The sequence below is a fragment of the Tuber melanosporum genome, assembly GCF_000151645.1.
Source record: "Tuber melanosporum whole genome shotgun sequence assembly, scaffold_19, strain Mel28".
NCBI lineage: Eukaryota > Fungi > Ascomycota > Pezizomycetes > Pezizales > Tuberaceae > Tuber > Tuber melanosporum.
The window spans coordinates 342,416-369,884 of record NW_003298852.1 but is presented as its reverse complement, the minus strand read 5'-3'; the positions used below and the strand labels follow the sequence as shown (position 1 = coordinate 369,884).

Here is a 27,469-nt window from a genome sequence, read left to right as displayed (position 1 = left end):
CGATTCCAATCCTCTATAACCAATGACCTCCTATACAACAAATTCAACCAGCTCCAGCAAGTTAACGGAACGCATGTCAAGCGCATCACCGATGTGGCTACGGACCTAATAATGTATAAGGACCGAATGGAGAGAGGAAGTATCTCCAAATACATCCTGAAGCGACGATTCTACGACACCATGCACCCTACCCTCCGGCGAGAAGTAGAACCACTCGAGGAAGATGGCGATGATATAGCAATAATAATTGCAAGAGCAGAACGAAAGGACGCCATTCTCCATGAGACCAAGGCCTACAAAACACAGACATCCTCTAATAGGAGCAGCCAGCCACGACACAAAGCCTCTAGCAACTCTGGAGACAATACCTCACGCGTTTTCAAGAAGAAAACAAAGTCCTCCAAAGAGTCGAGACGGCAAAAAGGAGAATGTTTTGAATGTGGAAAAACAGGGCACATGGCAAAGAACTGTCCTACAAAGAAAGGAAAAGGAAAGGCAATTAAGCAAGAGGCGTCGGCCAACAATGTTGAAAGCAATAACGCCCAATCCAGTGAATACGAAGAGATCCATATAGGATATATCGATGTGGAATGCAATAGTGTTCGACCTCCGGCTACATTCACAGTACACACCGCTCTAGAAGGTACCATCCTGATCAATGGCAAAAGGGCTCGAGTCCTATTCGACACTGGTGCGATCAGAAGAGATATGATCAGTAATGCCTTTGTCTCTGTCCATGGACTCCCCACTCGAGACCTTAACCAACCCATACCAGTCAATATGGCAGTAAAAGGATCACGATCCACAAGCCATAAAAGCTGTAGTGCGACCATTCGACTTGGTTCTGCAGTCCTACCCCCCCAGGAAATGCTGGTTGGAAATTTAGCCAAATACGATGCCCTAATAGGCATGCCATTCCTGAACCGCCACAAAGCTATAATCAGGTGTGGGGAATCAACTATCGATTTCCCAGATCAGAAGGTCAGAGTCTCATGCAAACCAACAAGGGGAGAATACCGAGCTGCAGTCTGTGAAACAACTGCCCTTCGACTATTGGATGAGTACTCTGATGTTTTCCCTGATCAAATACCCGAAGAACTACCGCCTATGAGAGAGGTGAATCACCACATCCGCCTCCGAGACCCCTCTAATCTAAAAAACCAACCCACCTACTCTATTCCTGACGCATACAAAGGCTCACTTTGTGATTGGATCAACCAACAACAAAGAAGAGGAGTCATCTACCGGGCAGAAGCCCCAGGTACCGCTCCTATGTTCGTTCAACCCAAAGCAGATGGCAAAAGAATCCGCCCCTTGGTTGATCTCAAGCTACGGAACGAAAACACGGTTATGGACAGCTCCGCTATCCCAAACCAAACCCAGATCCTAAATGCAGTTGGACGGGCTAGATTCCGAAGTAAGATTGACCTAAGCGATGCCTACTTCCAAACAAGATTAGATCCAAAAAGTGAATGTTACAACAGTTTCAAAACACCCTTCGGAAGTTTCATTAGCCGAGTTATGTTACAAGGTGATATGAATGCGCCCGCCACCTTTATGCGAATTATGGAAAACCTCCTAAGTGAATACCTCCACCATTTTGTTTGGGTCTACATTGATGATATTCTCATCTTCTCGAACACCGCAGTAGAACACGGCTACCATATAGGTTTGGTTTGTACCAAACTTAGGGAAGCTAAATTCTACGCTAGCAGAAACAAATCAATCCTGTTTGCCGACAAACTCGATATTCTAGGACATGTCATAGATGATGAAGGAATACATGCAGCCCCAGGAAAAATAGCGTGTTTAACAGAATGGTCGACACCCCGGAATCAAAAGGAACTCCTGCGATTCCTAGGACTAGTCAACTATATTGCCCAGTTCCTACCACACCATGCCACTGTGACAGCGCCGCTCACAGACCTCACTGGCAATGCAGAATTTGTCTGGACCCACACTCATGACCAAGCCTTTACCAACATCAAGGAATTGATTAAAAACGGCAATGTTATTCAACCTATCTACCATAGTAAACCAGAACCAATATGGCTGATTACTGATGCATTGGACGTTGGAGTTGGAGCATGGGTTGGGCAAGGGGCCTCCCATGAAACGGCGAGGCCGGTGGCATTACACAGCAGGAAGTTTACTAACTCACAAATGAACTATGGAACAACAGACAAGGAAGTCCTTGCTGTGATTGATGCTCTCGCCGCTTTCAACCACATCCTAATGGGCAATACCTTCACTACTGTCACCGACCACCAACCTCTCACTAATCTTAAAACAGAAAGAATACCGGGAAGAAGAAGAATGAGATGGATAGGCGAGATCAGCAAATACGATGCAAAAATCACCTATACCCCTGGAAGAACGAACTATTTAGCTGATGCTCTCTCCCGCCTATATGAGAATCAAGACCTCGCAAACCCTCCACTTGTTCATGACCACACAAGACACAGCGAGGACAGCACTGACGACACCTCCTATGAACAAGAACCATCAATGGCTACCGCCAGCTCTGCCGCTCCCTCCGATCCTTTCTCTTACACCATGTACAGTGCTGCCGGAACAGAACGAGGAAAGGACCTTGATGAAGAATGGAAAGACAATTGCACGCTCCGCAGCACACCTCCTCACGAACTTGAACAAAGCAGACTCCACTGGTCCCACTGTTACCACGACACCTGCCCTTTCCACCAGACAGAGATTAAGTTCGGAAACAGATACCAGCGACCGTACTATATGCCTGCTGATGATTCCAAAGACACCAGCTTCGATACCGTAGAGGGAGCAGAAGAGATAATCAATGAAGATGAATGGATCCAACCTCCTCATACCCTTAATCCTGTTCCAACACGATACCAAGGTCTTGAAGAACTCGAACAAGCAGCAGCCTACGTGGATGCAATATCCTATTTACAACCCCCACAGTCAGCCCCGCCATCCTCATCCTCCCATAATTGATTCACGACCACTATATGGTGGACCCTTACGAGTATACAACAATGAAACCATTGTCTCGGTCATACCCCCTACTATTCCCGAGCATCGGCGTCAACTCTACGAAACCTTTGAGGAAGAGGAAGCCCCTATCAAACCAACAAGAGGATCCCTAATCGAGGATGAACGAGATGTTAGATCGACTACAGAAGAATTAACCTCCTCATTCCAAAGCCAAATGATAGCAGGATATCGCTATGACCCGATTTACTTCAAAGCCATGGATAGCTCCAGGCATGGAGACCTCGCCCCCTACAACATATCCAAAGGAATGGTTTTTACCAGCACCCGTTACGGTGAACATTGCCTATACATACCAAAAGGCCATATGTTCAACGGAATGACAATTAGAGAATATGTCATATCCGAAATCCACAACAAAGGACACCACAGCGCGGACCGCAACCTTCAATATGCTTCTGAATATGTTTACTGGCCTGAGATGCGCAAAGATTTCCGTGATTTCGTCAAGCAATGTGGACTCTGCCAGGCAAACAAGGAGCGAACACAACTACCTGAAGGAAAGGCACAGACCCTCCAACTACCATATGAAATATTCGAATCATATGCCATCGATTTCGCAGGACCATTCAACAAATCCACTGGATTTGACACCATCTTGGTAGCTGTGGACCGATTCTCTGGATACACGTGGCTCATACCAATGAAGGTTACCGATTCCTCCAAGGATACCTGGAATAACCTCCAACGATACCTGTTTACCCCCCATAGGTACCCCTTATCTATTGTCAGTGATGCTGATCCCCGCTTTACTGCCAGATTCTGGAAGCAAACCTTGACCTCACTGTGAATAAACCACATTATGGCCGCCCGTGGACATCATGAGACAAATGGCCAAGCAGAAAGAAAGATTCGCGAGGTTAAGACCGGAATTAGGAATATGATCAATGAACGACAAACCAACTGGGAACCAGCCCTTGTTGAGCTCGCTGCATATATCAACGCCGGATTTTCAGATACCTTGGGAATGTCACTATACAAGGCAGTCTTTGGCCGTTAATACCCCCTCCTACCTACAACACTATTTAAGAACTCCTCAGTCCCTGCTTCTGACGACCATCTAAACCACCACCAAGCAATTCGGAACGATGCCTTCCAAGCTGTTAAGGCTGCCCGATTCCGAAGCACCACTACTGCCCAGAAACGACGACGCAAACATATCCCCATCTCACCAGGAGACATGCTCATGGTACACGGCAACATGTTCATTACCAATGTTGGACGCAGCAAGAAACTGCAACCCCAATGGCGCGGACCCTTCAAAGTCATATCCTTTGACGAGCATACAGAGAACTACACGGTCCAGATGGATGGACGCATGTACCGCCGCAATACTGCAGTCTTTCACGCCTCAGCTGTCAAGCGATTCCATCCAAATGACGACTCCAAGTTTCCTGGAAGGACCCACTCTCGGCCTGCTCCTATCATCATCGATAAGAAGGATGAATGGGAAGTTGAAGAAATCAAAGACCACCGCCTTTGGCATGGAAATGATCAGTTCCTAGTCAAATGGAAAGGATATCCGACGAGCGAAAACAGTTGGGAACCACTAGAAGGACTTGAGCACGCTATGGATATGGTAAACGGATGGTGGAAGGACAACATGCCAAACGAATCCCTCCCCCCAACAATCAATTATATCACCATGTGTTGGACACCTACGATGCCAGAAACTGAACGATGGCACAGAGAACTTGAAGACAGAGATGGATTTTGGGCACCATACTTTGAGTCGGAATTCGAAAGAAGCGATGAGGAGAATCAAGCTATGGAACAGGCCCTCGACAACTTTATCTAGTCACCAATCACCATCCGAATACCATAACGATGTCAAACTATGTGGAGCTCAATGTGAGGCAGCGACAACAGATTGTTGGACTGTTGTTGAACCGCGATGTTATCCAACTTGATGACTATTTCGAAATCCTCTGGATTGACTACTGTCCTGATTGCGATCATGCTTGGGTTGATGTACAGCACGAATCTGGCATTCGTGACTACTGTGATTTAGAGTTCTTCGAGTCTAAGTGTTTCCTTAGGGTTTCTTCTTGCCCCTGGTGTGATACTTATGATGAAGAATTTCTTGCAGAAACTGAAGCCATGAGTTTCTCGGAATCCGCTTTTGATGATTATTAGGTTTTGTTTGTTTAAACAGTTGTTTTGTTTTGGGGAATGTAACCGGTACGGGTACTCGGTTAGTGGTTTTGTTTTATGTTTTGTTTTAAGTATCGTTTTGATACTTGGTTTGTTTTAAGTATCGTCTGGTACTTGGTTTTGTTTTATGTTTTGTTTCAAGTATCGTTTTGATACTTGGTTTGTTTTAAGTATCGTCTGATACTTGGTTTTGTTTTATGTTTTGTTTTAAGTATCGTTTTGATACTTGGTTTGTTTTAAGTATCATCTGATACTTGGTTTTGTTTTATGTTTTGTTTTAAGTATCGTTTTGATACTTGGTTTGTTTTAAGTATCGTCTGATACTTGGTTTTGTTTTATGTTTTGTTTTAAGTATCCCTTTGATACTTAAAGAGTTTTACCAAAGTGTATCGATTGATACCTTTGATTAGTTTCGTTCATGCTAGACATGAACAGATTTGTGTATTTAAAGACCGCCTGTTTCTACGATAGAAATGGCAGACTTCGACAGACAGTATTTCAATATACTTGGTTGAACGGTTACTTCTTTGTTCCCCAGTACACCCTCGAAGCCTCCTTTCGTTCTCAGCTCTCGCCTCCTCTCTGGAAGAGCAGGCCACCTGCCAACTATCGTATCTATTACCGATAACGTGATTAGCAGCTTGCGAACACGTTACAAGAAGCAAAAGAAATGATTAATGAAGATGGATCGATCCAACCTCCCCATACCTTAATCCTGTTCCAACACGACACCAAAGTCTTGAAGAACTCAAACAAGCAGCAGCCTACGTGGATGCAATATCCTACTTATACAGCCCACAGTCAGCCCTGCCATCCTCTCCTCCCATAATCGAGTCACGGCCACTATATAGTGGACCCTTACGAGTATACAACAATGAAACCATTGTTTCTGTCATGGCTCCCACGATTCCTGAGCATCGCCGACAACTCTGTGAGACCTTTGAAGAAGAAGAAACCCCTGTCGAGCCAACAAGAAGGTCTTTCATTGAGGATGAACGAGATGTAAGATCAACTACAGAGGAATTAACTTCTTCTTTCCGAAACCAAATGATAGCAGGATATCGCCATGACCCAATCTACTTCAAGGCTATGGATAGCACCAGGCATGGAGATCTCGCCCCCTACAACATATTCAATGGAATGGTCTATACCAGTACCCAGTATGGTGAACATTGCCTGTACATCCCAAAAGGCCATATGTTCAATGGAATGACAATTAGGGAATATGTCATAACAGAGATTTACAACAAAGGACACCACAGTACGGACCGCAACCTCTGATATCCCTCAGAATATGTCTACTGTAACGTGTTCGCAAGGTGCTAATCACGTTATCGGTAATAGATAAGATAGTTGGCAGGTGGCCTGCTCTTCCAGAGAGGAGGCGAGAGCTGAGAACTAAAGGAGGCTTCGAGGGTGTACTGGGGAACAAAGAAGTAACCGTTCAACCAAGTATATTGAAATGCTGTCTGTCGAAGTCTGCCTTTTCTATCGTAGAAACAGGCGGTCTTTTAAATACACAAATCTGTTCATGTCCATCATGAACGAAACTAATCAAAGGTATCAATCGATACACTTTGGTAAAACTCTTAAAGTATCAAAGCGATACTTAAAACAAAACATAAAACAAAACCAAGTATCAAACGATACTTAAAACAAACCAAGTATCAAAGTGATACTTAAAACAAAACACAAAACAAAACAAAGTATCAAACGATACTTAAAACAAACCAAGTATCAAAGTGATACTTAAAACAAAACATATAACTGAGTACCCGTACCGGTTACATCTACTGGCCTGAAATACGAAAGGACTTCCGCAATTTCATCAAACAATGTGAACTATGCTAGGCAAATAAGGAGCGAATACAACTACCTGAAGGGAAAGCGCAGAGCCTCCAACTACCGTGTGAAATTTTCGAATCCTATGCCATCGATTTCGCAGGACCATTTAACATATCCACCGGATATGACACCAGCTTGGTAGCTGTAGATTGATTTTCTGGATATACATGGCTCATACCAATGAAGGTTACCAATTCCTCCAAAGACACCTGGAATAACCTTCAACGATACCTATTTAATCCTCACGGGTACCCCTTATCTATTGTCAGTGATGTTGATCCCCGTTTCACTTCCAGATTCTGGAAGCAAACCTTGACCTCCCTCGGAATCAACCACATAATGGCTGCCCCTGGATATCAAGAGACTAATGGCCAGGCAGAACGAAAGATTCGCAAAGTCAAGTCCGGAATTAGGAACATAATCAATGAACGACAAACCAACTGGGAACTAGCTCTTGTTGAGCTCGCCGTATATATCAACACTGGATTCTCAGACACCTTAGGAATGTCTCCATACAAGGCAATCTTCGGCCGTCAATACCCTCTCCTACCCACAACACTGTTTAAGAACTCCTCATTCCCCGCCTCCGATGACCACCTAAACCGCCATCAAGCAATTCGGAATGATGCCTTCCAAGCTGTTAAAGCTGCCCAATTCCGGAGCACCACTACTGCTCAGAAGCGACGATGTAAACATGTCCCTATTCCGCCAGGTGATATGCTCATGGTACATGGAAACATGTTTATTACCAATGTTGGACGCAGCAAGAAATTACAACCCCGATGGTGAGGACCTTTCAAGGTCTTATCCTTTGATGAGCATAGAGAAAACTACACTGTCCAGATGGATGGATGCATGTACCGCTACAATACTGCAGTCTTCCACGCCTCTGCTGTAAAGCGATTCCAGCCAAATGACGACTCCAAGTTTCCTAGAAGAACCCACTCTCGACCTGAAGCTATTATTATGGACAGAAAAGATGAATGGGAAGTTGAAGAAATCAGAGACCATCGCCTTTAGCATGGAAATGATCAGTTCCTAGTCAAATGGAAAGGATATCCGACAAGTGAAAACAGCTGGGAACCGCTAGAAGGACTAGAGCACACTATGGATATGGTAAATAATTGGTGGAAGGATAACGTGCCAAACGAATCCCTCCCCCCAACGATCAATTATATCACCATGTGCTGGACACCTACAATGCCAGAAACTGAGTGATGGCATGCAGAACTCGAAGCTAGAGATAGATTTTGGGCGCCATACTTTGAGTCAGAATTCGAAAGCAGCGATGAGGAAAATCAAGCTATGGAGCAAGCTCTCGACAACCTTTTCTAGTCACCAATCACCATCCGAATACCATAACGATGTCAAACTATGTGGAACTCAAGGTGAGGCTGTGACAACAGATTGTTGGACTGTTGTTGAACCGCGATGCTATCCAACTTGAAGACTACTTCGAAATCCTCTGGATAGACTACTGTCCTCATTGCAACCATGCTTGGGTTGATGTACGGCACGAATCTGGTATTCGTGACTACTGCGATTTGCATTTCTTTGAGTCTAAATGCTTTCTCAGAATCTCCTCTTGCCCCTGGTGTGATACTTATGATGAAGAGATTTTAGCGCAAACTGAAGCTTTTAGTTTCTCAGACTCCGCTTTTGATGATTATTAGTTTTTGTTTGTTTAAACAGTTGTTTTGTTTTGGGGAATGTAACCGGTATGGGTACTCAGTTATTGGTTTTGTTTTATGTTTTGTTTTAAGTATCGCTTTGATACTTGATTTTGTTTTATGTTTTGTTTTAAGTATCACTTTGATACTTGGTTTGTTTTAAGTATCATTTGATACTTGGTTTTGTTTTATGTTTTGTTTTAAGTATCATTTGATACTTGGTTTTGTTTTATGTTTTGTTTTAAGTATCGTTTTGATACTTAATTAGTTTCACCAAAGTGTATCGATTGATACCTTTGATTAGTTTCGTTCATGCTAGACATGAACAGATTTGTGTATTTAAAGACCGCCTGTTTCTACGATAGAAAAGGCAGACTTCGACAGACAGTATTTCAATATACTTGGTTGAACAGTTACTTCTTTGTTCCCCAGTACACCCTCGAAGCCTCCTTTAGCTCTCAGCTCTTGCCTCCTCTCTGGAAGAGCAGGCCACCTGCCAACTATCGTATCTATTTCCAATAACGTGATTAGCACCCTGCGAACACATTACACAGCCCCTGGAAAAATATCCTGTTTAACGGAATGGACAAAGCCCTGGAATCAAAAGGAACTCATGTAATTCCTAGTACTAGTCAACTATATCTCCCAGTTCATACCACATCATGCTACTGTGACAGCACCACTCACAGACCTTACCGGCAATGCAGAATTTGTCTGGACCCACACTCATGACCAAGTCTTTACCAACATCAAGGAATTGATTAAAAACGCCAATGTTATATGACCTGCCAACTACAGTAAATCAGAACCTATATGGCTGATTACTGATGCATTGGACGTTGGAGTTGGAGCATGGGTTGGACAAGGAGTCTCCCATGAAACGGCAAGACTGGCGGTATTACACCGTAGGAAGTTCACTAATGCACAGATGAACTATGGAACGACGGACAAGGAAGCCCTCGCTGTAATTGATGCTCTTGCCGTTTTCAACCACATCCTAATTGGCAATACCTTCATGATTGTTACCGACCACCAACCCCTCACTAACCATAAAACGGAAAAAATACCTGGAAGGAGAAGAACACGATGGATAGGCGAGATTAGCAAATACGATGCAAAAATCATATATACTCCTGGAAGAATGAACTATTTAGCTGATGCTCTCTCCCATCTATATGAAAATCAAGACCGCTTAGACCCTCCTCTCCTTCATGACTATACAAGACAAAGTAAAGACAGCCCTGACAATACCTCCTATGAACAAGAACCTTCGATGGCTACGGTCAGCTCTGCCGCTCCCTCCAATCCTTTCTGTTACACCATGTACAGAGCTGCCGGAACTGAACGAGAAAAAGACATTGATAATGAGTGGAAAGACAATTGCACCCTCCGCAGCACACCTCCTCATGAGCTTGAATAAAGCAGACTCTACTGGTCCCACTGTTACCTCGATACCTGTCCTTTTCACCAGACTGAAATTAAATTCGGCAACAGATACCAGCGACCGTACTCTAGGTCTGCTGATGATTCCAAAAATACCAGCTTCGACACTATAGAAGGAGCAGCAGGAGTGATGGATGAAGATGGATTGACCCAACCTTCCATTACTTTTAATCCTGTCTCAACACGACACCAAGGTCTCAAAGAACTCGAACAAGTAGCAGCCTACATCAATGCAATATCCTATCTACATTCTCCGCATTCAGCTCCACCATCCTCTCCCCCCATACCCGACCCACAACCACTATATGGTGGACCCTTACGAGTTTACAACAATGAAACCATTGTTTCTGTCATGCCTCCCAAGATTTCCGAGCATCGCCGACAACTCTATGAAACCTTTGAAGAAGAGGAAACCCCTATCGAACTGATAAGAGGATCCCTTATTGAGGATGAACGAGATATTAGATCAACTACAGAAGAACTAACCTCCTCTTTCCAAAGCCAAATGATAGCATGATATTGCCATGACCCGATCTACTTCAAAGCTATGGATAGCTCCAGGCATCGAGATCTCGCCCCTTACAACATATTCAATGGAATGGTGTATACCAGCACCCATTATGGTAAACATTGCCTATACATCCCGAAAGGCCATATGTTCAATGGAATGACTATTAGGGAATATGTTATTACTGAAATCCACAACAAAGGACACCATAGTATGGATCGCAACTTCCAATATGACTCAGAATATGTTTACTGGCCTGAAATGCGAAAGGACTTTCGCGATTTTGTTAAATAATGTGAACTCTGCCAGGCAAATAAGGAACAAACACAACTACCTGAAGGGAAAGCACAGACCCTCCAGCTACCATGCGAAATATTCGAATCCTATACCATCGACTTTGCAGGACCATTCAATAAGTCCGCTGGATATGACACTATCTTGGTAGTTGTGGACCAGTTTTCTGGATACACATGGCTAATACTAATCAAGGTTACCGATTCCTCCAAAGACACCTAGAATAACCTCCAACGATACCTATTCACCCCCCATAGATACCCTTTATCTATTGTCAGTGATGCTGATCCCCATTTCACTGCCAGATTCTGGAAGCAAACCTTGACCTCCCTCGGAATCAACCATATTATGGCTGCTCCTGGACATTATGAGACTAATGGTCAAGCAGAACAAAAAATCCGCGAAGTCAAGACTGGAATTAGGAACATGATTAATGAATGACAAACCAACTGGGAACCAGCCCTCATTGAGCTCGCCGTATATATCAATACTGGATTTTCAGATGCCTTGGAAATGTCTCCATACAAGGCAATCTTCAGCCGTCAATACCCTCTCTGACCCACAACTCTATTTAAGAACTCCTCAATCTCTGCCTCCGATGACCACTAAAACTGCCATCAAGCAATTCAGAATAATGCCTTCCAAGCTGTTAAAGCTACCCAATTTCGAAGCACCACTACTGCACAGAAGCGACAACGCAAACATGTCTCTATTCCATCAGGTGATATGCTTATGGTACATTGAAACATGTTCATTACTAATGCTGGACGCAGCAAGAAATTACAACCCCGATGGCGAGGACCTTTCAAGGTCTTATCCGTTGACGAGCATACAGAAAGCTACACTGTCCAGATAGATGGATGCATGTACTGCCACAATACTGCAGTCTTCCACGCCTCTGCTGTCAAGTGATTCTACCCAAATGACGACTCCAAGTTCCCTGAAAGAACCCACTTTCGACCTGCACCTATCATCATTGACAAGAAAGATGAATAGGAAGTTGAAGAAATTCAAAACCACCGTCTTTAGCATGGAAATGATCAGTTCCTAGTCAAATGGAAAGGATACGCAACAAGCAAAAACAGCTGGGAACCACTAGAAGGACTTGAGCACGCTATAGATATGGTGAACGAATGGTGGAAAGACAACATGCCAAACAAGTCCCTCCCTCCAACAATCTATTACATCACAATGTGCTGGACACCGACAATGCCTGAGACGGAGTAATGGCAGATAGAACTCGAAGCAAGGGATGGGTTTTGGGCACCTTATTTGGAGTCGGAATTCGAAAGCAGTGATGAGGAAAATCAAATTATGAAGTAGGCTCTCAACAATGTTATCTGATCACCAATCACTATCCGAATACCATAGCGATGTTAAACTATGTGGAACTCAATATGAGGCTGCGACAACAGATTGTTGGACTGTTGTTGAACCGCGATGTTATCCAACTTGATGACTACTTCAAGATCCTCTGGATAGACGACTGTCCTGATTGCGACCACGCTTGGGTTGATGTACAGCATGAATCTGGTATTCGTGACTACTGTGACTTGCATTTCCTTGAATCTAAATGTTTTCTTAGAATTTCTTCTTGCCCCTGGTATGACACTTATGATGAAGAATTCATAGCGGAAACTGAAGTCTTTAGTTTCTCAGACTCCACTTTTGATGATTATTAGGTTTTGTTTGTTTAAACAGTTGTTTTGTTTTGGAGAATGTAACAGGTATGGGTACTCGGTTATTGGTTTTGTTTTATGTTTTGTTTTAAGTATCGCTTTGATACTTGGTTTGTTTTAAGTATCATTTGATACTTGATTTTGTTTTATGTTTTGTTTTAAGTATCGCTTTGATACTTAATTAGTTTTACCAGAGTGTATCGATTGATAGCTTTGATTAGTTTCATTCATATTAGGCATGAACAGATTTTATATTTAAAGACTGCTTGTTTCTATGATAGAAAAAGTAGACTTCGACAGACAGTATTTCAATATACTTGATTGAACGGTTACTTCTTTGTTCATCAGTACACCCTCGAAGCCTCCTTTAGTTTTCAGCTCTCGCCTCCTGTCTGGAAGAGCAGGCCACCTGCCAACTATTGTATCTATTACCAATAACGTGATTAGTACCTTGCGAACACGTTAGAATCTTAATCTTTATTGCAACGTTATCGTTATGCCAAGGAAAGCTCTTCACGAAAAAGAGTTAGAGAAAGCTTACAATAGGCGTTCCTGAAAGAAGACAGAGGTCTTGTATTATCGGTAAAGTAGGCAGAGGCCTAGTGCTATCGTAAGACAAGAAAGGAGAAGAAAGAGAAGAGAAGTATCGTTCTCTGTTGTCAAGAACTAACCATCTGAGGAGGGATCGTTACATTACAAAGCGTCACCTAGTGCGACGCCAAACGATACAAGAGCAGCAAGTCCAGTAACCACAGATCAAGGATCACCAGTCGATAGCTCTTCCGCAGGAACTCCACGCCCCGAGAGAATGTCAGGATCAGCAGTACCTAGACCACCGGCCCCTGCTGCTCCCACACCAGGTACTAGCATACTCGGAATGACAGAGAATCAGTTTCAAGTATTTCTAGCAGCAACACGAAATACAGGACAAGGAAACATCCAACATCCAAAAGCAAAGGAACCTGACACATATGAAGGAGCCAAGGACAAGCTATGAATATTCCTGGCACACTGTGAAGGATATTTTGCCGTTAAAGGCTATGGAGAACACCACGATGAGATCCAGATTCCATATGTGGAATCCCTAATAAGAGGACTCACGGGGCAATGGATCACGCCCTTCTAAGATGGAAGGAAACAGAGGGAATGGGTCACGTACGAAGAGTTCAAAGCAACACTTTTCGAACAATTCGCGGATCCCAACGCCAAAGAGACAGTAAGATGAAAGCTGGAAAAACTCCAACAAGGAAAACAAACCTTTTTGGCCTACTGGAACGAATGCCAACTATTGGAATATGAGGCCGAGTTTGATGATGCTACCCTCTACATCATCCTCCTAAGAAACTGTAGCAAGAGACTCTGACAGGCATGGAGAATTTCCGGCTTGCATTACACTACGGCAGAACGATTTGCAAGGTGGGCCATCGATAAGGAAAGCAAGCTAAACATGGTTCAAAGCAACTTAGAAAATACTCTAGCATACAGGGTGGTCCAATCATCTAGGAATGTGGATGGTACCTTTAAACCACAAGCAGTTCGAGGAGAAAGTCGAGCATTACCACCAGGCGAGCCAATTGAGTTGGACAAATCAAGGGCAGGACCAGCTCTGAACCTGTCTAAGGAAGAATATGCTAGAAGAATGAACGGGAAACTCTGCTTAAGGTGTAGAAAAGCAGGATATCGGATAGGAGAATGCAGAAGCCGACCCGATAGTTGATACCAAGGCACTCAAGCTACTGGAAATAATCCTTTCCAGAATAAAAAAAGGAGCAACATTCGCGAAATGGTTGCAGAAGATTTACCGGCAGAAAACGACAAGGGTCCCCAGTAAATAATCGTCTAGGAGATCCAAGATGTGGACCTGGAAAACCCATCAAGGTAGCAAACTATTATACGACACTACACGCGCAAAGGGGAGAAAAAAGACCGAGATCATGTGATGATCAAGATGAAGATATATAAGGAAGAAAACAAAGAAACAACAATATATGCAATACTTGACTTGGGGACCACCGAAGACTTCATCGACAAGGAAATCTGCGACAAATACAGCCTCCACAGCAAAGAAGTGAAGAAAGCAAGATAAGTCTACCTAGCAGCTGGAAAGCCAAGCACAATGGGTCCTATAACCCACACAGCGACAGTACCTATGGACATTGACAGCTATAGGGAAATGGCAACCTTTCAGGAGGCCGATCACAAGAACTATGAGATAGTCCTAGGGACGCCATGGTTGCGAAAACATAATCCGACAATCGATTGAAACGCGAACAAGATGACCTTTACAAGTGAACTATGTGCGACACGATGTCTCAACAGTTCACCTGTGGTCTACTCGACACTGATACGAGAAGCGGAAGAAGAAACTTTGCATGCAACGTTCGTTGAGATGTGGCACGATAAGAGAGTCTGGATACAAAGGCTGGACCAAGAGGTAAAGGTGCCTACCAAGGGTTCCAAAGGGGCAGCAGGACACAACCTGTATGCCAACCAAAGAATCAAGATACCTGCCAACTGGCAGGCAACGATGGCAAGAGGAATAGCCATCGGACTACCAGAAGGCACCTATGGATGAATAGCACCCTGCAGTGGTCTAGCAGTCAATTATTGACTCATGACCATGGCAGGAGTGATTGATATCACCTACACAGGTGAAATCAAAGTGGTCCTGGCCAACTTGGCTCAAGAGGACTACGAAGTCCAAAAAGGCGATCGAATCGCACAGTTGATCATTGAAAAAATCAACAAAGAGGATCTACACGAAGTAGATCAACTGGAAGAAGCCACAAGAGAACAAAAGGGATTTTGAAGCACAGACCAAAAAGAGCCCGATACGACAAAAAGAATCGAGATCAAAGAGATCACAGCACAGGCCTTTGGATGGTACTATCGAAAAGGAGATACAACAGGAATTCTCAAATGAACATACGAAGACGAAAAATTGGTCCTAGCAAAAATCAACATCAGCACGGAACTAGCAATCCAGGAGAGAAAATATCAAAGCAAAAAGGGATGGAAAGAATTGGTTCCAAAGGAATATCATCAATTCACGAATCTATGCCAAGAAGAGAAAGCTACAAAGCTACGACTTCGAAGACCAGGAATCAATCATGAAATTCAGCTGGAAAAAGATGAGAAAACGGGAGAAATAAAAGAAATTCCCTACAAGAAGTTATACCCACTAGGGGAAGCAGTGCTCGAAGAACTGAGGAAGTACATCGAGCAAAACCTAAAGAGAGGATGGATCAGAGACTCCTTCGCATCTGGAGGATCTCTAATACTATTTGTCAAAAAGAAAGATGGAAAGATGAGACTCTGCGTGGATTACAGAGCCCTCAACTTGGTTACCAAGAAAGATCGATATCCACTACTCTTGATTGGAGAAGCACTGGATAGACTGCGGTCAGCAAAATACTTCACCAAACTTGACATCAAGGATGCATACTACAATATACGCATCAAGGCAGGAGATGAATAGAAGACCACATTTGGCTCAAGATACGGAATGTTCGAAAATTTCGTTATGCCCTTCGGGCTAACCAATGCACCGGCTTCATTCCAGAGATGGATCAACAAGGTACTCAATAAGTATCTCGACATATGTTGCATTGTATACTTAGACGATGTACTCATCTATGCGGAAAACATCGAAAAACACCAGAAGGATATCAGCAACATCATGGCCGCAATACAAGGATCAGGAATGAAGATCAAATCCACAAAATGCGAATTCCATAAAGAAGAAACGGAATACCTCAGATTTATCATCAATTGAAGCGGGGTCAAGGTCGACCCTATCAAAACAGCTGTAATATGGGATTGGGCCAAACCGAACAACAAAACAGATGTTCAATGCTTTATGGGATTCTGCAACTTTTATCGAAGGTTTATAGAGGGATTCAGCAGGCTTGTAAAACTACTCTATAACCTAACAAAGAAAGACAAGAAATGGGAATGGGGAGAAACAGAACAGAAAGCATATGATGCAATACGAATGCATCTAACATCAGCACCCATACTGGTTCATTTCGACCCAAACTGAAGGACAATGATTGAAACGGACGCCTCAAAATATGTGTACTTGGGCATACTATCCCAACAATGCAACAATGGAAAATGGCGGCCAGTGTCTTACCGATCCAAGATAATGACCCCCATGGAGTATATCTACAACGTTGCGAACAAAGAACTATTAGCGATAGTTCAAGCATTAAAGGAATGGAGAAGAGACCTTTTGAACAATGACCATCCAGTCTGAGTTCTAACCGACCATAAGAATCTGGTCCCGTTCATGACTATGAAAGAACTGAATGACTGCCAGATAAGGTGGATGGAACATCTTAGTAAATACAACTTCAAAATTGAATATCTACCAGGCAAAGAGAGTGGAAAGCCAGATACTCTCATAAGGATTGCAAGCAAGAAACCACTAACGAAAGAAGATGAAAGAATCAAACTGAAAACACGAACGCTATTACCAAAAACCTACTTCCAGGCAATGGAGGTTATCCAATTCACATCAACTGAGAAAAGGGAGATTGAAAAGGCAAATGAAGGAGACAAAACAATTCAGGCAATAAGAGAAGTATTAAAGGAAGGAAAAAAGGAGATGAAAGGAATTGCTCTGAGTTTATGCCAATGGAAGGATGAGAACCTGTAGTACAACGAAAAACAATAGATTTCAGAAAAAGAAGAGATAAGGACAGACATCATACAACAACACCACGATATCCGAATAGCAGGACATGGAGGAACGGCTAAAACCACGGAATTCATCATGAGGTCATTCTATTGGCAAGGACTACGCGAACATGTCAAACAATATGTCAAAAACTACGACATATGCCAAAAGACGAAAATGGCTAAACACGCACCATATGGATTACTAAAATCGAAGGAAATTCCCAAACGACCATGGGAAATAATTACTATAGATTTCATCACGGACCTACCAGCATCGGAAAATTGCAATAGCATCCTGGTCATGATGGATCGTCTAACCAAAATGAGTCATTTCATTCTGGTCAGGAAAGATATCGACACGAGGGATTTTATGCACCCATTCTTCCGAGAAGTCTTTCAACTTCATGGCCTCCCAAAGAATATCACTACTGATCGAGGAATACTATTCACATCGCGACTATAGAAGAAAGTAACTGAAGAAATGGTGATACAAAACAGAATGAGCACAGCGTTCTACCTACAAACGGATGGACAAACGGAACGGATAAATACGATACTCGAACAATATTTACAGGCCTACATCAATTATCAACAAGATGATTGCTACAAACTGTTATCAATGGCCGAATTCGCATACAACAATGGAAAGCAAGAAACGATTGGCACGACACCCTTCTTCGTGAATTATGGATAACATCCACAAAGTCAGACCACATATCATACGATTAATGGTATCATACCAGATAAGACAGATATGGGAAAACTACACAAGACATTACAATACAAAATGAGCCAAGCACATCAGTGACAAAAAGAACAATATGATAAGTACCGAAGACTGGATCCGAACATACAACCGGGAGATATGGTATGGCTAATACCACGCAATATCAATATGACGCGACTATCAAAGAAATTGGACTACAAGAAAACAGGACCATTCAGGATACTGGAAAGAGTGGACAGCCGAGCTTATAAACTCGACCTTCTATCCTCAATGCGAATACACAATACATTCCACATCTCACTCCTCGAATTACACAACGACAACAAGTTTCCCTCACAAACACTTATTCCTCCTCCTCTAATAGTACTCGACGGAGAACCAGAATACCAACTCCACGAAATAGTCTATTCTCACTTCTTCCACAGTCACCTCCAATATCAAGCCAAGTGGAGAGGATATTCACCCAAACACGATAAAACTTGGTATTTCACACACAACTTTGAATACACACAAGATGCCATCTCAACCTTCTACAAGTGATACTCAGGCAAGCTCGGCACAGGTAATGATCAAGTTCAACCGAGACAAAAGCGAGGGAAAGGCTCGCACGCCATTGCAACAACACAAGGGCTGGGACGATAGCCTCCACCAAACCACACCGACCAGCCCCAAATACTCATTCATGCGGCTAACCGATGAAGAACTCAGAGAATGGGAGAAACAAGCACAGCATAACACCATGTCATAGACGGTATGCTATGATGACAGTTACCAAACACATTTTGGCGACAAAGAAGGCTCGGGATGGTTCTCGAGGGAATGTCGAAAGTGTGGTCCATGCCCGGACCACGTCCTGAAGCATTAGCAACAATGCTTCAGAAATGGGTGCAGGATGCACAGGGTACAGAAAATCTCTGCGAGATTCTACCTGCAGAAGGATAGAAGCAGGAAAGAGTAGGAAGGAGAAGATGCCAGGAAGGCATGGGCTGTGAGGATGCGGTCCAGGGAGGGAGGGGCCCAAAACTCCTCAGCAGACACGGAACTGAATGTCAAGAGCCTACACAGGCAAATCCGGAAACTCCTAGGACAACTTGGCCAAGCCGAGGCCACAATTTTGGCAAACAACAAAACGATCGCGGAGCTACGACAGCTGAATGATAATCAGCAGCAGACGATCAAGATGGCGAATCTGACCCTAGAATCGGTAAGGGTCAGATGGAGGACAGCAGATGAAAAGTTCCACAAGCTGAGAAGGACCATACGCTCGGCAGGACGGGAACTATTGAAACTGGAAGAAAAAGCCTGATAGGACTCAGGCTTAGGAGGAGGAGAGCTAATGTCATGAACGTGGCTTGGCATGAAAAAAGGTTTCCACGTGACACATGGTTATGAGTCACAGGTATGTTATTGTTTCACACATATGACTCATTCGAGTCATATGATTTGTTATGTGTGGGATTTGTGATGCTTTCGCTCATGGCTCAAATATGAGTCATGGGACGTGCGCCTGGCGAGTGTGCCTTGCGGATAAGCCTTGCGCATATGATTTATGTTTCGCACATGACCTCATTATGAGGTAATGGGTTTCACACATATGACTCAGTCGAGTCATATGACTTGTTTATTGTGTTATGATTGGTTTATGAGTTTTTGCACATAACCTCACTATGAGGTCATGGGTTTTGAGCATGTGACCACTTTAGTCACATGACTAGTTTGTTATGATTTGGTTTCGCACATGTGACCACTTTGGGTCACATGACTATGAGCAGGAAGAACACTATATAAGGAGTCCGATGTGGCTGAGGAGAATAGGTTCTTCACGCTTTGTTCTAAGTACTTTTCCTACTTATTACTTTAACAAATATAAAACATCTTTACGATCTTTATCTTTATTGCAACGTTATCGTTATGCCAAGGAAAGCTCTTCACAAAGAAGAGTTAGAGAAAGCTTATGATAGGTGTTCCTGATAGAAGACAGAGGTCTTGTATTATCGGTAACGTAGGCAAAGGCCTAGTGCTATCGTAAGACAAGAAAGGAGAAGAAAGAGAAGAGAAGTATTGTTCCCCGTCACCAAGAACTAACCATCTGAGGAGGGATCGTTACATCAGTTATATTCATTGCATTTTCAAAGTGGTACCTTTTTCGTATAACTACACCCATATAATAATGTTTTTCATGAGAAATCCATTTATTAATAGTTCATCCTCACTGGCAGTTTTCCTACTACAAGCTATTTAACAATATAGATTCCCAATTTTGCACTGCAATTGTACAACTACACATACAAATTCGATTCACGCTAGTGGTATTTATTTATGAAAAACTCTCACAAGTAAATAAGCTAAGCATTGTGGGGAATTTTGTTTTTCTTAGGGTAAGTGTGTGTTTTGTGTAAATGCCATTCAAACAGACAGCCGGGAACCAATGGGAAGAAACGGAAGATGACTATTTCAGGTCTTAAACTGTTTTGAAATGGAACCATTTCTTATAGCTCTATTTTTGCCAAACAGGGCCTAAGTTATGTATCATACAAGTAGCCTTCCGCCGTTTCATCCTAGGGTTAGGGTTATCACCAGGAGTCATTTGGGCTCATGAGTCAACCCCACCACGGCAAGTATTATATTATCATACCAGTGCTGACCCCTCCATCCCTCGAAGGATCTTTACTCGCTCATCTCCATCTTGTCTAGCAGCTGTTGAGAGCACCATAGCTTTCTCCGATCTTTATAACTGCCATTAGTTGACCGCAATGGATTTCCCAAAAGAAGAGGAGAGGATCCTTGAGTTTTGGAGGGAGATTGATGCCTTCAGAACTTCCGTTAAGCTATCAGAAGGAAGGCCACCCTACTCGTTTTACGATGGCCCTCCATTCTGTACTGGGTATATTTCTTCATTCGCTGTTTTGCTTGTGCGATAAAGCTTACCAATTACGTTAAATCTAGTCTTCCACATTACGGTACCTGTTCTCTATAGCAACTCCCCCCGAGCATTTTTCCTAACCAGCACGTAGGACATCTCCTCGCGAGCACTATCAAAGATATCGTTCCTCGATACTGGCATATGAAAGGCCACTATGTCGAGCGGCGGTTTGGATGGGATACCCACGGCTTGCCAATTGAACACGAAATCGACAAAAGGCTTGGTATTACGTCGAAAGAGGATGTCCTTAAAATGGGAATGGAAAAATACAACGAGGAGTGCAAAGCTATCGTCATGAGATACTCTACCGAGTGGAGGCAAACCATTGACAGGTTAGGTCGGTGGATTGATTTCGACAACGATTACAAGGTTTGCGGGGACCTACAAAACAATGGTCACGCAGTTCGCTGATGAAAACACAGAGCATGTACCCAACATTTATGGAATCAATATGGTGGGTCTGTAAGCAACTCTTTGTGAAAGACCAGGTATATCTAGGATATAGGGTTATGCCATATTCTACCGCTTGCACAACACCCCTTTCGAATTTCGAAGCTCAGCAGAACTACAAAGATGTCCAGGACCCTGCGGTTGTAGTTACTTTCCCGCTTTTGGATGACCCGACTACAGAGCTACTTGCCTGGACGACGACTCCTTGGACTCTCCCTTCACATACCGGAATTGCGGTTCATCCGGATTTCGAGTACATCAAGATTAGTGATCGAGCTTCTGGCAGAAATTACATCCTTCTCGAGTCGTGTCTTAAGACATTATACGGAGAGAAGGGGTTGAAAAAGGCGAAATACACCATCTTGGAGAAGATCAAAGGGAAGGACATGCTAGGGTGGAAATATGAACCTCTGTTTGACTACTTTTACGAACAATTCAAGGATTACGGATTCAAGGTTTTGAACGCAACATATGTTACGTCAGATAGCGGAACAGGACTAGTACATCAGGCACCCGCTTTCGGCGAGGAGGACTACTCGGTCGCCATGGAAGCGGGCGTTATCAATGAGACAAGACCTCCTCCGAACCCTGTCAACGAGGCTGGTATTTTCACAAGTGAAGTCCGAGAATTTGCCGGACTTCATGTAAAGGTAAGGCTTGCACATAGCCCAGCATCTGAGGCTTTACTAACTTTATTTGAAGGCCGCAGATAAGGGGATCATCAAGCATCTCAAGGAAAAGAAGCGACTTATTGTAGACAGCCAAATTACCCATAGTTATCCTTTTTGTTGGCGTTCTGACACCCCCTTAATTTACCGTGCTGTACCTGCCTGGTTCGTCCGCATCCCTAATATCATTCCCAAGATGCTGGAAAACATCGAGGGCTCGCATTGGGTGCCGACAAACGTCAAAGAAAACAGATTCGGTAACTGGATTCAAAATGCAAGAGACTGGAACATCTCTCGTAACCGTTACTGGGGCACACCCATTCCTATCTGGATGTCTGATGACAAAGAAGAGATGGTGTGTATCGGAAGTGTCGAAGAATTGAGGGAACTCAGTGGCTGTGGGGAAATCCCGGATCTTCACAGGGATAAGATTGATCACATTACCATTCCCAGTAAGAAAGGGAAAGGTGTTCTGCGAAGAGTTGAGGAGGTTTTTGATTGTTGGTTTGAGTCAGGAAGCATGCCATATGCCAGTAGCCACTACCCGTTTGAGAACAAAGATCAGTTTGAAAAGGCTTTTCCAGCAGACTTCATTGCGGAGGGGTTGGATCAAACACGTGGCTGGTTTTATACTCTCCTTGTTCTCGGTACCCATCTCTTTGGCGTATCGCCGTTCCAGAATTGTATAGTCAATGGTATCGTGTTGGCTGAAGATGGCAAGAAGATGTCCAAACGTCTCAAGAATTACCCAGACCCGACACTGGTTATGGATAAGTATGGGTCAGACGCCCTCCGACTTTACCTTATCAATTCGCCTGTCGTCAGGGCTATGCCACTGAGATTTAAGGAAGTTGGTGTTAAAGACGTTGTTACCAAAGTCTTATTGCCACTATGGAATAGTTATAACTTCTTTGAGCAGCAGTCCCAGCTTCTGAAGAAGCTCGAAGGTGTTGACTTCATATTCAATCCCGAGTCAGGTGGGAGCAAGAACGTTATGGATAGGTGGATTCTAGCCAATTGCCAGAGCTATCTCAAATTCGTGAACCAAGAGATGAAGGGTGAGCCTCCCAGTTTTGGGGGTCATTTCACATGTTTTCTAACCATCTATCACAGGTTACCGACTTTACACTGTTGTTGGGAGAATGCTTGAGATGGTCGATAATACTACAAATTGGTATATCCGGTTCAACAGGAAGCGTCTCAAGGGCGAGTACGGAACAGAGGACACTTTGCATGCCTTGAATTCCCTCTTTGAGGTTCTTTTCACTCTTGTCCGCGGAATGGCTCCATTTGCACCGTTCCTCACAGACAACATCTACCACCGTCTCAAGCCCCACATCCCCGACTCCATGTTGCCTGAAGATGCACGAAGTGTGCATTTCTTAAGTTTCCCAGAGGTTCGGGAGGAGCTATTTGACGAGGAGGTTGAACGGAGATTCGGAAGGATGCAAAGGGTTATCGAACTAGCTCGTACATCGAGAGAGCGAAAGGCAATTGGGCTTAAGGTGAGTGGCAAGCAATTACCAATCCACAGTGTTTCCAACTAACGTTATTTTCGCTCCTGAAGACACCTTTGAAAACACTTGTTGTCATCCATCCCGACCAGACATATCTTGATGATGTCAAATCTCTAGAGTCTTATATTACCTCTGAGCTAAACGTCCGAGATTTGGTCCTCTCAGCAGACGAGGAGAAGTACGGCGTCCAGTACAAGGTCACCGCAGACTGGCCCGTTCTCGGAAAGAAGCTAAAGAAGGACCTCATTAAGGTCAAGAACGCACTTCCTTCCATTACCAGCGCGGAGGTCAAGGGGTTTGTCCAAGAAAAGAAGATTGTTGTTGGGGGCATCACACTTATCGAGGAGGACCTCGTCGTCAGTCGTGGCCTCAGCGGCTCCGACACATCTCAGGACTTCGAAACAAACACCGACAACGACGTCCTCACCATCCTGGACACAGTCCTCCACAAAGACCTCCGGAATGAAGGCCTTGCCAGAGAGATTGTCAACCGTGTACAGAGACTTAGGAAGAAGGCTGGCCTCCTTCCAACCGATGACATCAAGATGGAGTACAAGGTCCTTCAAGACCCGATCGGGCTAGAAGAGGTGTTCCTCGAGCACGCCGACACTTTTGAGAAAGCTCTTCGCAGACCCCTGGATAAGGCTACCATCACCCAAGTTGGCGAGGTCCAACCCGGGGAGAATCTAGATAAGATGATTCTGGAGGAAACTCAGGAGGTCGGGGAGGCTACCTTCATGCTTAGGTTGCTTAAGCTTTAGTTGCGCTGTGTGGGGCTGCTTGCACGAGGCACTTTTCTTTTACTTGTTTACTCTTTTACCCATTCTTCTATATAAGGTAGAACTGAGAAAATAAATATATACCTATGTCGAGTTTGGTGTAAGCTGTGGTATGTGGATTAATGTTAGTTCCAGAGATGGGCTCAGGAGCGTTCCTGCCCAATCTAAGTTACCACAGCTGGGTTGCTCACTCATCAATAACATACGGTAGATATTGTGTCTCATTCCCTCGTGTTTATAATTTCTAGAACTCAGCCATACCAACAAACCAAAACAGAGAAACTATCCAAGCCTAAATCTGAGAGCTTAGGTGCCCAAAGCAACATCACACAACTCCGGGCATTCTACCACATCAAACCCCACGCAATACAAAATTGCCAATTACCAACATATACCCTCGTCGGCGCATGCGCTCGTCCTACCAGGCTGGCTCCGAGTCTAGAGCGCATTATCCCCTGTTTGCTATTTCACCAGGGCAGAGCTTCCCTCAGCGTTAAGAGTTCTCACAGCCCTTCATAAAACCGGCTCCCCTTCCAACCCGCGCCGGAAGTCTTTCCCGCACTCCGTAATGTAATGCCGGTAGATAGGTTAAGTCTTCTGATTCCGCTTTCCCTTCTCTCCTCTTTTTTACCCTCTTCCTCTTCTTCCCTCCTTTTGCCTCCAGGTGTGTAGACACTTACACTACACCTCTATCCATTCCAGAATCAAGCTTCAAGTCATTCACCAATTCAAAAGTCTCACGAGTGACAGTTCATGATGATTTCGACACACTGGGATCATCCGTCTTCTCAAGGATCCGAAGCAGTAGCGCCCAGCCAATTAACCAATTCAAGGCTGGCGCAAGGCATCCGGTGAGCTTGCAAGTTGAAAGAAATTACTTTTTCACTACAATCGGGTACGACAAAAAAAAAAGACCAGATCGGGAGTGGAGGGAATTCATGACGCATAAGAGTGCTCTCGCAGTAACCATACCGATCCAGAGTACATTATGACAGAACATAAGGTGAGAAAGGTGTGTGGATGGCGTAGTATTGCCACCATCTAACTAAACTTGACCCTAAATAAATATCTAATCTTGACCTGCGAGACGTTGTAGACGATGTACTATACTTTGTTAGATCCCGCCCGTTAACATCCAAAGTGGAGATGAAAGGGGGACAAACCTCGTTGTATTCCAGCGACGACCAGCTATTACCCCCCTTCTTGACATTTCCAGTGACATTCGCCTCCTGCCCAGTGACCAGGGGCATCTGCACGCCACTCAAGTCCCTGTGCACAATGCCCGCATCCTCCCACTTTAGTGGCGCCGTGCAGCCAAGTCCCTTCGTAGCCAACCGACCGGTCTGCTTGCACTTTGTTGCAGCACGGTAATCCGCGTTCTCGCACTCGTACATAGGATCACCGAGCTGGGCTTCGCAGAGGAGGAGTAAACCAGTATTATCGGAGGCGGAAGCGCAGCAGTAGTTCGCGCTCTTGCTGACGATGTCGGCGAGGTAAATGCCTTTGTCGAACATGTATCCGTTGACGGGGGCCTCAGGCGGTGCGATACGCAGGCCTTGAGAGAGGATACCAGGGAAGTTGGTGGTGCGAGAGCCGTGCCAGAGGAGGCGACGGTCGGAGTTCGAGAGTTTGTCCCAGCCATCGGCGCGCCAGCGCTCTTCTTCAATCGCGCGGTGCACGCGGAAGATCTCCTCCACATGGAGTTTTTGGTAGTGCGTGTGACCATGCGTCTTCTTCACGTATGCTTCAAGGAAGTTGAATTCTTTGCTAGAGCGGTCGAGCGCGGTTGCCTCGTTGAGACCCAGGCTATCGAATTGCTTGTCGAGGATGTTCACGTCGGGTGACTTCTCAGCTTTGGTTTCCTTCAGCAGTTTCGTCGTGATGACCATATCTGCCAAGTTCTCCACGAGCGAGACTTCCCGTTTGAGAAGGTGGCCCGCGTTAATGATTGTGGGTCGTCCGCGTCCCGGGAAGACGTGGGGGATAATGGAATAGTAGCGGTTCGACAGGCGAGTCAAGATCTCGTTCTTGTCGCGACCGTATCCTGTATAGTCCCTTTGCCAGCCGGGTGCTTCTTCAATTACTTGGCCGAGGTCCTTGAGGACTTGGTAGCCTTGAAAGATAGTTGATTTTGAGAGTTTTCCTAGAGGAAGTTTTGCAGCATCATAGGACATGGAGGACATTGATTGTTGCCTTTTTGCATCAGATTAGCATCTGGACATAGGAGTAAGGGGGAGGGAACAAACATCAACTTCGTATCGAAGATCAAACCAATAAGATTCTGCAAAGCCTTGCTGAGCTTACTCTTAACTTCCTCCGCATCCTTCATCTCCTCATCCTGATCATCCTCATCCTCTTCGTAATTCCTCTCGAGAAAGGTATACTTTCCCGCACCACCCAAAGCCTCAGTGCGTCTTGCCCAGTCCTTTCCTGTCTTTGACTTGAACTTCTTTCCAAAGTGGGAGATGGCCGACGAGAGGCTTGTGTTCTGGATATACATCATTGACTGACCCCTATCTCCTACACGGCCCCAGTGAGCGAATACGGAGTATGTCTTGCTAGCATCGCTTTCGAGGAGTTGGAGGTAGTAGAATTTATTGTTGTTATTGCCGATATTAGCTTGGTTTAAGGTTGCGTCGTGGACTAGGCCATTGGTGTCGACGTAGACATGGACTTTCCCTGCTCGGAATTAGCATCTTGCGCACATTTACACTTCAGGAGAAGAGGGACATACCAGCAATGGGACACAATTCGTCAACTGGCGCCTTTCCCTTCTTAATAACAGTCTTCATCTTCTTAGCTTCTTCTTTCTCCTGCTCCTCTTCCTCTCCTTTGTCTTCCCCAGGCTCCTCCTTCCCCTTCCCCTTACCCTTCCCCTTCCTTTCACCATCTGGCATTGCCTTCGCCTTCTTAGCCGCCGGCTTCGCCTCTTCCTCGCTCTCTTCCTCGCCCGCAACTTTAGCTGAAGGAGGAGGGCCAGCAGCTTTCCCGCGAGTGCGCTTCTTGGACAATTCTTCCGGCTTAGCCTTGGCCGTTATGGGCGCCGCGACCGCCTTCACGACCGCCGGTGCGGCAACAGCAGACGAACCCGCAGCAGTGCTT

At 44.5% G+C, this 27,469-nt stretch overlaps 3 protein-coding genes; 2 read left to right on the top strand and 1 right to left on the bottom strand.

Annotated features, from left to right (window-relative positions):
- Window positions 1-1,557: 1,557 nt before the first annotated feature.
- Window positions 1,558-17,359, top strand: GSTUM_00005332001 (uncharacterized protein; the record flags this gene model as incomplete). The annotated part of the gene is made up of 3 exons (XM_002837417.1): window positions 1,558-1,582; window positions 17,250-17,279; window positions 17,322-17,359. The coding sequence occupies 3 exons, from the start codon at window positions 1,558-1,560 to the stop codon at window positions 17,357-17,359; spliced, it is 93 nt and encodes a 30-aa protein (XP_002837463.1).
- Window positions 17,360-20,672: 3,313 nt separating this feature from the next.
- On the top strand, window positions 20,673-24,445 carry GSTUM_00005330001 (uncharacterized protein). XM_002837416.2 has 7 exons: window positions 20,673-20,914; window positions 20,977-20,990; window positions 21,045-21,322; window positions 21,376-22,053; window positions 22,106-23,129; window positions 23,185-23,576; window positions 23,639-24,445. The coding sequence occupies exons 1-7, from the start codon at window positions 20,784-20,786 to the stop codon at window positions 24,347-24,349; spliced, it is 3,228 nt and encodes a 1,075-aa protein (XP_002837462.1). The 5' UTR covers window positions 20,673-20,783; the 3' UTR covers window positions 24,350-24,445.
- A 963-nt stretch (window positions 24,446-25,408) lies between these two features.
- On the bottom strand, window positions 25,409-27,063 carry GSTUM_00005329001 (uncharacterized protein; the record flags this gene model as incomplete). Its single annotated transcript, XM_002837415.1, has 5 exons — window positions 25,409-25,471; window positions 25,531-26,560; window positions 26,614-26,797; window positions 26,879-26,986; window positions 27,030-27,063. The coding sequence occupies 5 exons, from the start codon at window positions 27,061-27,063 to the stop codon at window positions 25,409-25,411; spliced, it is 1,419 nt and encodes a 472-aa protein (XP_002837461.1).
- Window positions 27,064-27,469: the final 406 nt, after the last annotated feature.

Bases quoted from the DNA above. Each gene is read 5' to 3' on its own strand.
- GSTUM_00005330001 (XM_002837416.2), top strand. From the start codon at position 20,784: ATGGATTTCCCAAAAGAAGAGGAGAGGATCCTTGAGTTTTGGAGGGAG. The intron at 22,054-22,105 runs GTAAGGCTTGCA...CTTTATTTGAAG, and splicing joins TTGCCGGACTTCATGTAAAG to GCCGCAGATAAGGGGATCAT. The intron at 23,130-23,184 runs GTGAGCCTCCCA...CATCTATCACAG, and splicing joins CGTGAACCAAGAGATGAAGG to GTTACCGACTTTACACTGTT.